The 15823-nt window shown below is 36.8% G+C and overlaps 1 protein-coding gene across 1 annotated transcript in view; it reads left to right on the forward strand.

Annotated features, from left to right (window-relative positions):
- LOC306865148 (transcriptional activator GLI3-like) overlaps positions 1–15823 on the forward strand; it is a 170807-nt gene that overhangs the window by 140184 nt on the left and 14800 nt on the right. Inside the window, exons 6-10 of the mRNA XM_079409558.1 lie at positions 2734–2889; positions 6029–6233; positions 8938–9154; positions 11695–11808; positions 14830–14970. Of these exons, the coding sequence (XP_079265684.1) occupies positions 2734–2889; positions 6029–6233; positions 8938–9154; positions 11695–11808; positions 14830–14970 (833 nt within the window). The remainder of the gene's footprint in view (positions 1–2733; positions 2890–6028; positions 6234–8937; positions 9155–11694; positions 11809–14829; positions 14971–15823) is intronic.

Here is a 15823-nt window from a genome sequence, read left to right on the forward strand (position 1 = left end):
ACTGAACTGCAGAGCTCATGGAAACATCCAGATCGTTGTAATCAGATGCATTTTTAACTGCTGCTTTCACACTGCTGTCAGTTTTTGTTGTGTTTATTTTGTTACTGAGAGGAAAGCACACAATATATATTTACATATTCATCCAAACTCCGCTCAGGTTCGGCTGCATTTGCTCTGAAGCGTTGTGTGTGTCTTCTTCTTTTGAATTGCATCCAGGAGGGCTGAATTACAGTCTCTACAGCGCCACACTGGTCAAACCACATTATTGCAGGCTCTTACATTAGCCCTGCGTTCCATTCAGAAGAGCTCATCCCTATGCCCTAATCCCTTCAAAGGGTTTACCCTCCGGAGTGAGAGCTTTGAAGGGTTGAAGGGTGTAGGGGACCAAACAACTGTTTCTTGAAGTGCCCTTCTGCGTCATCATCTCGTGCCCACACGGAGGCGCCGTCATCATGCAAAGCATATGTGCAAAAGATCATGGGAGCCCAAAGTGTCCATCAGTTGTACCCTTCGAAATCCTTCATTCCGAAGGGCCCTTTGAAGTGAACAGTTTTGAGCACTTCGGTTTGGAACGACACTTCAATATGGCAGCCATGATTGTTTTCACTCCGAAGTGCCCTAATCCCATTTGGAACAGTAGGTCATAGATCAAACAACTTTGCGACAAAAATATTTGTGGACTTTTTTTTTATTGTCGACGTTGTCGATAATGTCGACTAATCGTTTCAGCCACGTTTCATTACTAACGCACTCTTTAAATAACAAAAAATACTGTGCCATTGACTTTAGACCAGGTTTTAGTTGGTCAATGGCGCAGTCTATTTCAGATGCCTCAAAATACCACCTCGCCAACAATGCGCCTGAACACACCTTGTTTTCAGACCAGCAAGCCCATGAGCGCACAAATGGGTGCAAATGCATTTGCTATTTAAACAACGTGGCGCAGGACTTGAAAATGATACTTGCTTCTCCCTGAAACTAGTAAAAAACACTGCGTCGTGCCTGGTGCCGCATTGCACCAAGTGTATGATAGGGCCCAAGGAGTGACTGTGTAGGCTGAATATTTTTACCATTATAGTTATTCATTTTGAAGCCATTATCTATGCATTCCTGAATAAGGTATTTGACTTTAGGCACGTCCCTTACATATATTCTGAAAAACTAATTATTAATAGCATTTGCATTCTATATGCAGCAACCAGTTTATGTTAGTGGAAAGAATAAACAAACATTGGTGGGAGTTTTATCGCTCTTTCGCTTTATCATTTTTTTCTGCTTGCTTTCCAACCCTCTTTTGAAACACATTTTTTTGTAATCTCCCAGATGCCAACATGCTCCACCAGCAGAATGCCTGCTGGCTCTGGTGGTGCACCATACTGAGGGTACATATTCATCCTTAAAAATCGTCCCTGCCATTCCCCACCACCAGTCCATCAGTTCTATGCCAACATCTCCCATTTAGAAATTCCACAAAGCTTTTTTCTGCATGTGAACGGGAAATGAGGCACATTACAGTTTAATGCAAGAGCCAAGGCAAGAAGGAACAACAGAGACAATTAAGGAAGCCCCGCTAACCCCTCCCTCGCTACTTAAGTCATAATACCCACATCGAATTAATTTGGAATTTCTTCTTACATTCACACAACCAATCATAGATGCATATTCCATGCATTCAGTTAGGGCCTCAGTTGAGATCCTTTCATCCGCTCTGTTCATTTCTTCTGGGGAAGACAGGATTTAGCCACAACACTTTGTGCAGCTAAAATGATTTTGTATTTGCATTGAGAAGCACTGTGTCAGTCTTTCTCTTATTATTTTTCTCTTTTTGTGTGTATGTGTGTGTTTGTGAGTGTGCTTTCTCAATTGTGTTGTTTGCATAGAAAAGCATGTTGCCAAAAGTTTTATTTTTAGGATGCATTTCTAGGACCTGTTATCACTCTGTTGCTAAAGTATGGGAGGAAGATAGAGGCAACACATGAAAGAGACACAGAACAAATCAGAGAGAAAGGCAATTTTAGTTATTCACATCTAAAATTCTGCCGCCTTTTTCCCTAAAATGAAAATGGTTAATTAGTTACACTCATATAACTTTCTTTCTTCTGTGAAACAGAAAAGAAGATACTTTGCAAAATGTCCAGGCTCTCTCATCCATACAATGAAAGTGGGACTTGAGGTTGTCAAGCTCTAATAATGACAATAAAGCACTATAAAAGTATTATTAAAAAAATTGTCCATACACCAGACTCCCGTACTCCACAAGTCCAGACTCGAGCACTATATTCCAAGTCTTCTCACGTCAAAACCATTGATTCACAAGTTTAAAAAATTAAAAAAGGTCAGTTATTCAGGAGTATTCAAGATTTGTAGTAACATGCAGGCACATTCATTTCTTTACTAGCATTCAAAAGTTTGGGGTAATATCTTTTATTTTATTTTATTTTATTTTATTTTATTTTATTCATTATTTGACAGGGACAATAGACAGTCAGAAAACTGCCCCAGAATTAGCTACAGAGCTAAATTTCATCTGCTGTCCCTGGGCAAGAAAATACACAACCTTTTAATGTTTTTATAAGACGTAGCATATGAAATCTAATTTATTTGGTCCTTGCTAGATAAAGTTATTAATAAAAATTTTTTTTTTTTTTTTTTAATCTTACATATTCAAAACTTTTGAACAGTGGTGTTTTTGTCAAAATCACTGATGTTTTATGTCATTGTTTGACCCTTTAGCACCCCACACCAGTTTGACCACGGCAGAGTACTACCACCAGATGGCCCTACTTGCAGGTCACCGTAGCCCGTACGCTGACATCATCCCTTCAGTGGCATCTGCAACAGGGCCTACAAGCAGTGCCCTGCATATGGAGTACCTACAGGCTATGGAAAGTAAGTTCTCCACTTGCTAACACTTTTCTGATGTCTACGATCAGAGGGGGAGATTTACAGTAGGCTGAGACTATCAATACCCAGAACCTTAACCATTCAAAAAAGCAAAAAGCCACATGATTCTTCAGAAATCATTCCAATATGCTGAATTATTATCATAGTCGGAACCAGTTGTGCTGCTTGATATTTTTTGGGACCTGTGATACTTTTTTCAAGATTCTTTAAAAAAAACTAAAGTTAACAAGAGCGTACACTGTAAGTACAATGTTTATTCAAAATAGAAATTTTGTGTTACAATCTACACTACCATTCAAATGTTTGGGGTGGGTCAATAAAAAAAAATTAAAAAAACTATTTAGGAAAAAAGGAAATTAATAAGTTTATTCAGCAAGGATATGAAATGGATAAAAAGTGGAAAAAGACCTACTATAGCTACTATTTTATATATATATATATATATATATATATAATGCTATATAGTATATAAGCAACAAATTGCAAATCTTTCCTTCTAAACCATTTCCATTTAATTAAACTGGTAAAATTGTTCCATTGTCTTAATGTTTTTTTAAAAAGCGGGGTAAGTGTGCACAGGATGTATGCAAATGAGTTATTTTGAAGTGTAAATAGGAAATTAAAGGCACAGTGATTCGAAGAGAGGTCAGGGGGACTGGCCTGTTAGTCTTTGATGAGAATGCATTCAGCCCATCACCGGCTTACCCAATCCTCACAAACTAATTAAAACTAGCCAAACTTGCATGGCTATCAGAAAATTAATTGCTATTAAGTGGGAATTGGAATGTCTATTCATCACTGGAGAAATCCTTTCTTCTATGGGACTGTTTAAGATTAATAGACTGAAATAAAACAATTAAGGCCATTGTTTTCAAATGGAGATGTTGGCATCCCCCCTACTTCAAATAGCCTGTGATCAGCCCTTAGTAACTCATCCTATTTTAACAATGTGTGTTCCATGTCAGCCAAATTAACACTTTAAAGCTCTTTTTATGATATATACTCTCTGAGAAGGGGAGTGAATTAGTGCATTATCTAGGAGCTTTTGTTAATAATGGGGATGGGATAGCACAGTCATAGTTTAGACATCAGTGTAATTACTTTTAGAGAAAAACTGAAGGAATTAACCTGTCCTGCGTATTTGTGTTTAAGTATTTAGCTGCTAATTAACCAATGTCAATTTGATTTTGCCTCTATTAAATATCTCAGTTTGGATCCTCTGTGGGATGTAGATGAATTTTTAAAGTGGAACTATTGTTTTTTTTCCACACTTTGTTTTCTTTCTACATCCACATTTCCATTTCCATTTTTGACACAAGATGTTTGACCAAACATGTAATATTTACTTATACTACAAATCAGAAATTGTTCAGTGATTGGTATGTTTTGAACACTTCCTTAGTGTTTTGGCTTTTTTACCTAGTCTCAGCCTCAGAAGTCACGCCCACGAAACATTGGCTAAACATCTGATGCATATGGCACACTTATATGGAAACACTTCAGGAGTTTCGAAGTCGTCATTGGATTAGTTAGATTATACAGTTCTTTAATGTTAAAAAAAAGACCATCTTGGAGTTTACGCTGATCCAAACTGGTCTTTGCAGCAGGAAAATCAATATGGCATTATAGACCGCACATATTATTGTATATGAGTGTGTATTATAATGTGTATATTATAATGTTGTATTGGTGCTTAAGTATGTGGATTCATATTTGTGTGTGTGTGTGTGCATGTTTTTTTGACATATGAGGACACATATTTGTATGACATAGGTATTACAAGGAGAAGGTGATTTATGAGGACATTTCCCCATGTCCCCATATTTAAAAAGGCTTATAAATCATACAGAATGAGTTTTTTTGAGAAAGTGAAAATGCACAAAGTTTCCTGTAAGGGGTAGGTTTAGGTGTAGGAGTGATGTATAAGGCGATAGAAAGTACGGTTTGTACAATATAAAAACCATTTCGCCTATGGAATGTCCCCACAATTCACAAAAACAAATGTGTGTGTGTGTGCCTGTGCGTGTGTGTAAGTTTGTGCTTGTGTCTATTTACAAAGTCTTAAATCACAGTTCTAAGCAGAATGCCAGCAATGTGGTAAGATGTTCCAAATGTGGGAATGCAAACACTCACCCACACACACACACACACAAACACAGAGTGATTTAAATGTGAATGACAGACCCTGTAATCACTGTATGTGTCAAACAAGAAAGAAAGAAGGGAGAGAGTAGGAGAGAGAGAAAGAGAGAGTGTAATCTTGTTTTGTTTTGCGTGCTTTCTCTTAAAAATGTACAGAACAACTGAAAGAAAAAATGAGTCACAAAGTCATTGTGTCACTCCACACAACAAAAGACCACCATCCCCCCACACCCCTCTCTTCCCCTCCTCCTTTCACTTCTCCCTCCATTTCTCCCTTCTTTCTTGTTTGTGACATCCACCAATGAAAAGACAACAAAAGTCATTTCTTAATCTGTAGGTGCCAGTCATTGTGTGTGAGTGGAGGGCCTGTCTGCGTTTGATCTGCTTTCTAGTGAAAGCTTTTCAAAAACAACTCTGTGCAATTCCATTCAGCATTAACACACTATTCAACCCAATTAAGCGTGATTCAACATCGCAGTGACGCTACCAGAACGCAGTGAGAAAAGTGGTGCTGCAGTCCTATGTGTTTTTACAATGCGTAAAAAATGCATGCAATGCAGAAAATGTGGTCATTGTTGAATGCATCCAACAGACTATGATGAAGAAATTGCATGTGATTAAAAAGATGCTCATGATTCCTGGTCAGTAAAGCGTTCTGTGTGGTTAATTCTCTAAAATAATATACAAACCACAAGAGAATGGGAACTTTTATGAAAACGATGTCAGTACTTGACTGTAGTGCACACCATTTCTCTCTATACCGCTCTTTAAATAAAAAAAACACCGTTAAATTAAATTATTAAATTAATTTCAATTAAATAAAAAACAAATACATTTCAATTAAAATAAATAAAATATAAGTAAAATATAAAAATAAAAATTATGATTTTGTCTTTTTGTGCCTGTTGTTATGTCACCAGTTTTAAATACATAACATACTATGTTCTTTCTCTGTTTTCTCTCTCTGTCTGTGTCTTCTTAGCTTCACGATTTCCAAGTCCTAGGCTCACAAATCGACCCAGCAGAAAACGGCCCCTTCCCAGCTCCCCTTCCCTGTCTGACCCCAGTTTTGACTTGCAGGCCATGATTCGCACCTCGCCCAACTCTCTAGTCACTATACTTAATAATTCCCGCTCCAGCTCATCCACCAGTGGATCCTATGGACACCTCTCAGCTGGTACTATCAGGTATGTACTACAATGAATTAAGATTTTTTTTATTATTATTATTTTACAAAAATGTATATACTGGATTTTGCATAATTTTAATTAAAAATATATTTTTGTTAATATATCAAGGGAATTGTTTAGTTTTTGTCTTACATGAGATAAGCATGTCTTAATTTCTCACTTGATGGGTTTTAGAAGTATAGTTTACCCAAAATTCTTAATTTATTCATCTTCATGTCATTCCAAACTTGGACACTGTTCCAAGTATGAAAATAAAAAGAGAGGTGTGTATTGGAACAGACAAGAGGCAAGAATGCGGGAGAGATTCTGAGAAAGAGATAGAGAGGAAAAGCAATCCATACTGTAAGTGGACACTCCAGCGCATCCTCAGAAGCGGAATGATGAATGAACACTGGACGGCGAAATAAACGAGGGAACACAGAGAGCGCTATTAGGAGGAAGCGTGTGAACATATTCCTCCCCTCCTCCCTCACACTCATCTGTCTGATATGCATCATCTGATTAATGTTCTCTCTATCAGCTGAGAAGAGCTTTACCCTAAGACTGCCGCCATGCAATCGCTCACTCTGGAAAGGAGGAGAGGAAGGGGGAATGACGAATGAAAGGGTCATGAAGAGGGGGACGGAGGAAGCAAGCAAAGTCTGGGCTGAGGACAGTAACACAAGCTGTAATGGGAAAGAGAGAGAATCTGTTGTGGATGAAGTGAATAAAACTGACCCATTCACTTTCTCTGCGGTGTAATTCATGAGTAGTTCAGCCTGAGGGTGTTCGCTGACCATCCTGCCTTCTAATCACATGTTTATTAGTTTCAAAGACTAAATAATTAATGTTTTTCAAATGATCCCACTTATATGGGGCACAGTCGATTTGGTCAGTTCATAGCAGGAGTCCAGACAGACATTAAGTGGATAATAAAGCGTTTGTCACAACAGTAAGACTTATTTGAGACTCCTACTCTCTCCCTTCTCTTTATTTAAAAGAACAGCATTTATTTGAAATGGAGATATTTTGTAACATAAATGTCTTTACTCTCACTTTTGATCAATTTAATGCATTGCTGAATAAAAGTTTCTTTTAAAATCAAAAACAAAATCTACTGACTCCAAACCTTTGAATGATGGTATACGTGAAATGAGACATGCTTTCTGAAATTTTATTTCCTCAGACTTAAAAAGAAAAAAAATCACAAACAGATTATCACAAAATGGATTTGGCATTGTTTAAGACATTATCAAAAGTGTAATGTCCCATAAATACTACATCAGATTTTGAGCAAGAGATTGTTACAGATTTTGCAGCATGTCAGAAAATCAGAAGTTGTTACATTTGAACAGTTTTATAATTTCTATATCAAACTGAAGGATGGATCTACAGCTATCGTCCCTGGCGATGTGTCGCTCAGTTTGACGTCTGCCATCCAGCACTATTAGGAAACAATGTTACCTTGTTTGGGTGGGGGTCTCAGAGAGAGTAAAGACGACAGAAATGGACCTCTTTCCTCCACTGAGAGTGATTAATCAGTGATTTGTTTTCGCAAGCTAATCAGTCATATCTCATGTGAACATGTGGGGACAGAGGTGGCAGGCAAGGGTCCAGGCCTGATGAGTGATGAGACAGCTGCATCAGCCACGCAGCGTCTGGCTACATTGATTTCCTCTCTGCCTGTAATAGGACTAGTAGACGTATGAGCTAGTATGGAGTGGTCAGCATGCCCCACGATGAATGGAACCCCCTATGAATGTCTGTTATTGAGCATCAAGGCTTTATCATTAAAGGACTGTGGCATCTATAGAAGAGGAGGTGATATATAAAAGTTCAATACGGTGCTTAAATACAGCTTCTATGCCCATCAGGTGATTCATCATTTTACATTAACTATCTCGGACTTTTTCCTTAAAAGGGTTTATGTTTGTTGTTGTTTTTATTTATTAAGATTATCAGTTTAATACATTTTATGTGTAATTTTTGGACTGTAATAAAAATGGTTCTTATTATTAAAATAACTGTATTGCTAATATTTTTTTTATTATTTTGTGTTATAAAATATTATTGCATTGTATACACTACCAAAAGTCTGGGGTCAGTAAAACCTTTTTTTTTAAGGAAAATAATACTTTAATTCAGTGAAGAGGTTGATAAGAAGTGGCAGTAAAGTCTTTTACGTTGTTACAAAAATCTCTTTCAAATAAATCCTGTTCTTTTGAACTTTCTCTTTATCAAAAAATCCTGAAAAAAACAGACAAAAATATGAAGCAGCACAACTGTTTTCAACTTTAGCAATGATAAGAAATGTTTCTTGAGCACTAACTCATATTAGAATGATTTCTGAAGGATAATGCGACACAAAGGCTGGAATAATGGCTGCTGAAAATTCAGTTTTGTAATCACAGAAATGTTACATTTTAAAATAGATTAAAATAGAAAATTGTTTTAAATTTAAATAATATTTTGCAGTATTGTTTTTACTGTATTTCTGACCAAATAAATGCAGCCTTGGTGAGCATAAGAAACTTCTCTCGTTAAAAACCTTTTGAACAGCAGTGTATCATAAATATTAAATGATGAATAAATGAATATTCAATAACAAATATTATATTAAATGGAGTTTATAATTTACCACATGACCAAATTTCACTGATTTGTAACATAATTTATTAATTACATTTTAAAAATAAATTATTCTATTTATTTTGCCTTACAGCCCTGCACTGAGTTTTGCATATCCTCCAACACCTGTGGCACTGCAAATGCATCAGCAGCTTATCAGTCGGCAACCAGGCATCATCAGTTCTGCGTTTGGACACAGTCCGCCCCTTGTGCACCCATCTCCTGCCTTTGCCACCCAGAGACCAGTTCCTGGCATTCCTCCCTCTAGCCTGCCACCTACAGAGCGTTCCACAGCCTCAAATGACTCACAGGTCAGTTCTCATTTCTGTATGAATTTGATTAGTTATTAATAATAATAGTAGAGAAGATATGATGGAAACAAGTCAGTTTAACACAAGCTGCTCAGCTGGAGGCTCAGTTTTTCTATATAGTTTTTATCTGTATTCTAACTTGTGAAGGTTTGAACAGCATGCGGTTCAAACCTTCACAAGTTAGAATGCACAATACAATTTTATGAGATTTTCATTTGTAAGTTTAAACAACACAAAGCATTTTTAAATAATTTAACATGATTGCTTTTGGGTGTTCTTGTATTAAACAGCAACAGAAATCATTTAGTTCACACAATGATTTTCCTCCTCAAGGCTTAAATTTATTCAGTGCTTATCATCACAAGTGCTGGTGCTATTTATTATTGTGTGTGGTTCATGAAAACACACCACACAGCACCACACAAAAACAGCATTTATAAATGGTAGAGAAAGTGTGGCTGCAGGTAGCCCTCCCTCACAGACAGGCCTCATGGGAGTTTTTCCCTTGTGTGCGTGTATTTTCTGTGTTGTGTCTCGATTTGGAGAGCCGGTGAGCTTGCCCAGAAGGCACCTTTGAGAAATAACACCCTTCTTGTTAGCAGCAAAAATCTTGCCACCTCCACCATTAATCAGACTCAGATACATTCCCAAACCTTCTCTTTGAAGGATGAGCATAAAAGTGTTTTTCTTCTACAGTTTTTTTCACCTGATCATGCCTTGTCCATTTATACTCACCCGGTTCACTGGATTAAAATCTGTGGAGTGCATCATGTTGTTTTTATCAGTCTTCGTATCGATTCCTGTTTTTTTGTGCTTCAGTAGCAGTTAACTCTTAGTGTAATGGTGAATGAGCTTTCCCAAGATTTTTCTCAATGCCAGTCTTTCCTTTCAAGCCATTACACCCTCGCTACTCTTTCCTAGATCAGTGTCATCTATTTCCCCCCTCTAACCCCAGAGACAACACCAGCTTATTTAATAGAAGGGCATCATGGAACATTTGTCTCACCATGTGGTCAAAAAGGAACAATTAATAAAAAAGGAGTGAAGGTGTGAGCATTTCTCAAAATGACAGACAGAGAAATATCAGATCGTTGTGTTTTCCTGTAGCTCAAATAGTAGAGCATGGTGCTAGTAACACCAAGGTCATGGGTTCGATTCCCAGGGAAAGCAAGAGCTGATAAAAAATGTAAAAACTGTAACTTGAATGCAATGTAAGTCGCTTTGGATAAAAGCGTCTGCTAAATGCATTAATGTAAATGTAAATGTTTTACTGGATCACTACACACTTTAAGATCTAAAGTTATATAAATGTGGTGTAACTAAATGCGGTGTACAATATATTTCAAAGATTGTCTTTAAATTTATTAGCATGCATACTTAGGCTTAAGGGGGATAGATCAACCAAAAATTAACATTTACTCACCCTCATGTGATTCAAACCTGTATGATTTTGCAGGGTTTGTTGTCCACGGCGAATATTGAATAAATGAATTTGCTCTACTATACTCAAAACTCAATGCAAACAGTTACTTTTCTGGATTTGTATTGGGTAATATCTATCAAATTTAGTACACATTAGTACACACACTAAATAAAGAGTCACAAACTGGCAATGAATATTTTAATGCACAAATGGTCACTAACCATTTATGTATTTTATGTGCTTTAAAAGCAAAAAAAAAAAAAAAAGCTCAGCAAATTTAAATGATTTGCTAGAGGAGTCTGGCAGAATGAACCTTCCTTTAGAGCCAAGGAATCCTGCTCTCTTATCCAAGGAATGTTACCTTTTTCTCTCCCACCGAGTGTTTTTTTTTTTCTTTTTTTTTTTTCATTACTGGCTCTGGCCAGTCACAAGGGACTTCCTTTGGCAGAGAGAGAGAGAGAGAGTGGCATAGAGTCAGAGGAGGGGTTATTGCTGTTTAGGGAGAAATTGTGAATAATGTCTGTGGTATTTTTGAATAACGTCAGCGAATATTGTCAATGAATAATGTTTTTTGTTTTTTACTTCTCTGAAGTAGATTTGTAATATATGCATATTATTACACTACCAACAGAAAGATCATTTTTTAGGAATGGTACCATGTTAATATCATGCATGTACCATGACAGTACCGTGTTATACTCCAAAGTACAATGGTAATATCACTATTAAATTATACTTACTATTTTAAATATCATGTTTTGGATATACTAATACAGTAATATAGTGGTTTTTAGTCATGTACCATATAGTAGTCCCTTGTGAAAAAGAATTGTGCTTAATTGTACTGAATGTGCACTTTTAATCAAATCCCAAAAGTATATTTTAGTATACTTACAGATAGTATACTACAGATAATATAATATTAATGAAACATTCAGTAGTACACTTTATATTTATATTTATAGTAGTACACTATATTTAAAAAAAATAGTAGAAATAGTTATGAAATTTCATATAAACACTTACACTTTCCACACTAATAAGTACCTATGTTTTTGATGATGATTATTATTATGTGGTCATATTTTATACATGTTTTTAAAATATTTGCTTCTAGAGTAAACCCACCAGTGAGTCGGCTGTGAGTAGCACAGGGGACCCCATGCAGCACAAACGCTCCAAACTCAAACCAGATGAGGAGCCGCCCAGCCCCAGAGCCATTAGCGTGCAGGTATGCACATGTTCACACACACATACACGTGTGTATATTATATATATATATATATATATATATATATATATATATATATATATATATATATATATATATATATATATATATATATATATATATATATATATATATAAAAAACACACACTTGATAGACATATATGTATAGAGCTAAAAAGCACTCGCACAACTTCAACGAGACAGTTACCACACATGCACACGCAGCAAGAGCTTTGGGACCAATTATGTGACGTACTGTAAAGCTATTTATTTGGGTGTTTGATTTGGTCGCCTGTTGTGGCACTGCTTCAGATGCGATAAGCCCCATTGATCTCTACAGCTTCAGAAGGAAATTGTTTTTCTTTTAATCAGATGCTTAACTGAATGGAAAAATGAAAGAAAAATTAGATGACGCATTTTCTACAATGCCCCTTATAGCTGAGGGTTGGATGACTGCTGGATGGCTTAAATGGACTCCGTGCTTTTATTGTTTTTCTTATTTATTTTTCTTCAAGCACATTCCACAGCTTTATTTTTTATTTTAGAAGTCATCATTCATTCTCTCTCTCTCTCTTTCTCTCTCTCTCTCTCTCTCTCTCTCTCTCTCTCTCGCGCTCTCTCTCTCTCTCTCAACAGACAGTGAAATACATTTAGAACAGTGCAGCAGTGATTTAAAGCAGTGGTTTATCTCTTCAAATGGCCCAAACCCCTTGTATACAGTGGTGTGAAAAAGTGTTGGCCCCCTTCCTGATTTTTAATTTTTTTGCATGTTTATCACACTTTAATGTTTCAGATCATCAAACAAATTTAAATATTAATCAAAGATAACACAAGTAAACACAACATGCAGTTTTTGAATGAAGTTTTTTATTATGAAGGGAAAACAAAATCAAAACCCACATGGCCCTGTGTGAAAAAGTGCTTGCCCCCTAAACCTAATAACTGGTTGGGCCACCCTTAGCAGCAACAACTGCAAATCCAGCGTTTGCGATAACTTGCAATGAGTCTGTTACAGCGCTGTGGAGGAATTTTGGCCCACTCATCTTGACAGAATTGTTGTAATTCAGCCACACAGGAGGGTTTGCGAGCATGAACCGTTTTTTTTAAGGTCATGCCACAGCATCTCAATAGGATTCAGCTCAGGACTTTGACTAGGCCACTACAAAGTCTTCATTTTGTTTTTCTTCAGCCATTCAGAGGTGGATTTGCTGGTGTGTTTTGGATCATTGTCCTGCTGCAGAACCCAAGTTCGCTTCAGCTTGAGGTCGCAAACAGATGGCCGGACATTGTCCTTCAGGATTTTTTGGTAGACAGCTGAATTCATGGTTCCATTTATCACAGCAAGTCTACCAGGTCCTGAAGCAGCAAAACAGCCCCAGACCATCACACTACCACCACCATATTTTACTGTTGGTATGATGTTCTTTTTCTGAAATGCTGTGTTACTTTTACGCCAGATGTAATGGGACACACACCTTCCAAAAAGTTAAAATTTTGTCTCGTCAGTCCACAGAGTATTTTCCCAAAAGTCTTGGGGATCATCAATATATTTTCTGGCAAAACTGAGACGAGCCTTTATGCTCTTTTTGCTCAGCAGCGGTTTTCGTTTTGGAACTCTGCCATGCAGGCCATTTTTGCCCAGTCTCTTTCTTATGGTGGAGTCATGAACACTGACCTTAACTGAGGCACGTGAGGCCTGTAGTTCTTTAGATGTTGTTGTAGGGTCTTTTGTGACCTCTTGGATGAGTCGTCGCTGCGCTCTTGGGGTAATTTTGGTCGGCCAGCCACTCCTGGGAAGGTTCACCACTGTTCCATGTTTTCGCCATTTGTGGATAATGGGGGCACTATCTTCTTTTCACTATCTTCTTGAATTTAGACTGGTATTTTGGTAGCACTTTAGTACACGGAACAATTCTCACTATTAACTAGTCGTTTATTAGCATGCCTATTATTAACATATTGGCTTTTTATTAATACTTATAAAGCATTAATTCTGTGTGACCATTCTATATCGCTAATCCTACCCAATACCTAAACTTAACAACTACCTTACTATCTATTAATAAGCAGCAAATTAGGAGTTTATTGAGGCAAAAGTGATAGTTAATGGTTTGTTAATGATGAGAATTGAACCTTAAAATTAAGTGTGATCGGTATTTTTAGTGATACTATTCAACAATTCTTGTACTCTACAGATAGACAGGCAGATGTAGCAGCACACAAGAACTTCTCTCCAAATAGACCTCTGAATTCACACATCCTAATTTCTATTTCCAAAGCTGTTAACACTTCTAGAACTTCTAAACTGAACTTCCAATTCTGCATAATTTGTGGCACTTATCAAGCAAAGTGCTCTTTCCAGGGCATTCTAGGATGTTTTTTCTTTCATAAAAAGAATAACATCCCTGTAAAGACATGTTTTCTCAAGAGATATTCCAAATATCAGATGTAGAAGTTTAGCATTGTGTTAATGATACAAATAAGGTATGAGGACTCATCTGGCTGTCACATACTCAAAATAACATAATTTATCATCGTCTGCACTATTGAATAATTCACATTTACCAGGCCACACATAAAATGTTATCCTAGAATGAAATAATTTCCTTCATGCTGCTGTAACACACATTAATATAAGTTTTTAAAATTACCCTTTGCACTATCAGCAATAAATTGTGATAAAGCGACTGAATGGCTTTAATTGTAATAAAAGTTGTAATGAAAAGATTTGATGCAACAAAAACAGCTATTGACCAGAGTTCAACTTTACACTAATGAGCAGTGCTTTCTTCATTATAATATCAGGACAGTTGTACCACCCTGACATTTTTGACAATTATAATCATAAATCATTTAGAAATGCAATCGATCAAAAATTAAAACCAATCTCATTACAGAAGAAGTATATTCAAGTTATGCATGAATTAAATTTGTATTTTTTAATAAATAAATAATGACAAAAAATTGTGTCATGTTATTGACCCATATGCCTTCACTATTTGGCTGCATGTGTTTGTGCAGGAGCAAACGGATGGAATGACGCTGGTGAAAGAGGAGGGTGATAAAGAGGAGGGCAAGCAGGAGCCAGAGGTGGTGTATGAGACCAACTGCCACTGGGAAGGTTGCTGCAGGGAGTTTGACACACAAGAGCAGCTTGTGCATGTGAGTGGACACCACGTTTATGTTTCATCAATTGAAATGTTCAGTCTCTTAATAGAATCATTCATGATAAGGCTCTCAAATAGGTGGAAAAGACACATATACACACACAAACACCTTAAAATCCTACATTTGGCTTCAGACATCCCATTTGTCACAGCCACTCCCAAGCTTAACCAGAGGGTAAAAGGACATTACAGCCCTCTTTCTGTGAAGATACACCACTGTCCCCTTTAACCATTTCTCTCTGGACAACACACACAGCCATTCTTTAACCACTCTTTTCTCCTATAATCCACACAAACACACAGATTCAAAGAAACACACACCAACCCCAAAGGCATCTGATAGAAAGATTCCCAGTTCTCCACGGCTGTCTATCCCTACTCTGACATGGCAATCCATGGCAGCTGTGCTAACCCCTATCTATAATTGAAAGCCTCCAGTTGGAATGGCCTGCCTCCCACATTTGAAGTCTTGTCCTCAAAGCTTAAAGATCTTGACAATTTCTTGCCTGTGCCTTTGAAAGAGGGATATAGGTACATTTTGCTATTTGTTTCAATTATTTTTATGTCTTAGGCAAAATCTTTAAGTTAGTATTTTGAAATTATACTTGCCCTATATCATGTGTTTGTGTGTGTGTGCCTGGTATTTCCTACGTTATGTATAACATATAGTGTAATACCAGTAAATTTTGGCCTCGAGGGGACTTTTTTTTTTTTTTTTTTTTGGTCCCAGCTTATAAATTATATATAACTATTTTGAAAACTAAAATAGCAGAACGTTTTGTGTGAGGAGTAGGTTTAGGGGTAGGGTTAGGATAAGGCAATAGAAAATACCGTTTGTACAGTATAAA

This window comes from Barbus barbus, assembly GCF_936440315.1.
Source record: "Barbus barbus genome assembly, chromosome: 46".
In the NCBI taxonomy this organism is placed as follows: domain Eukaryota; kingdom Metazoa; phylum Chordata; class Actinopteri; order Cypriniformes; family Cyprinidae; genus Barbus; species Barbus barbus.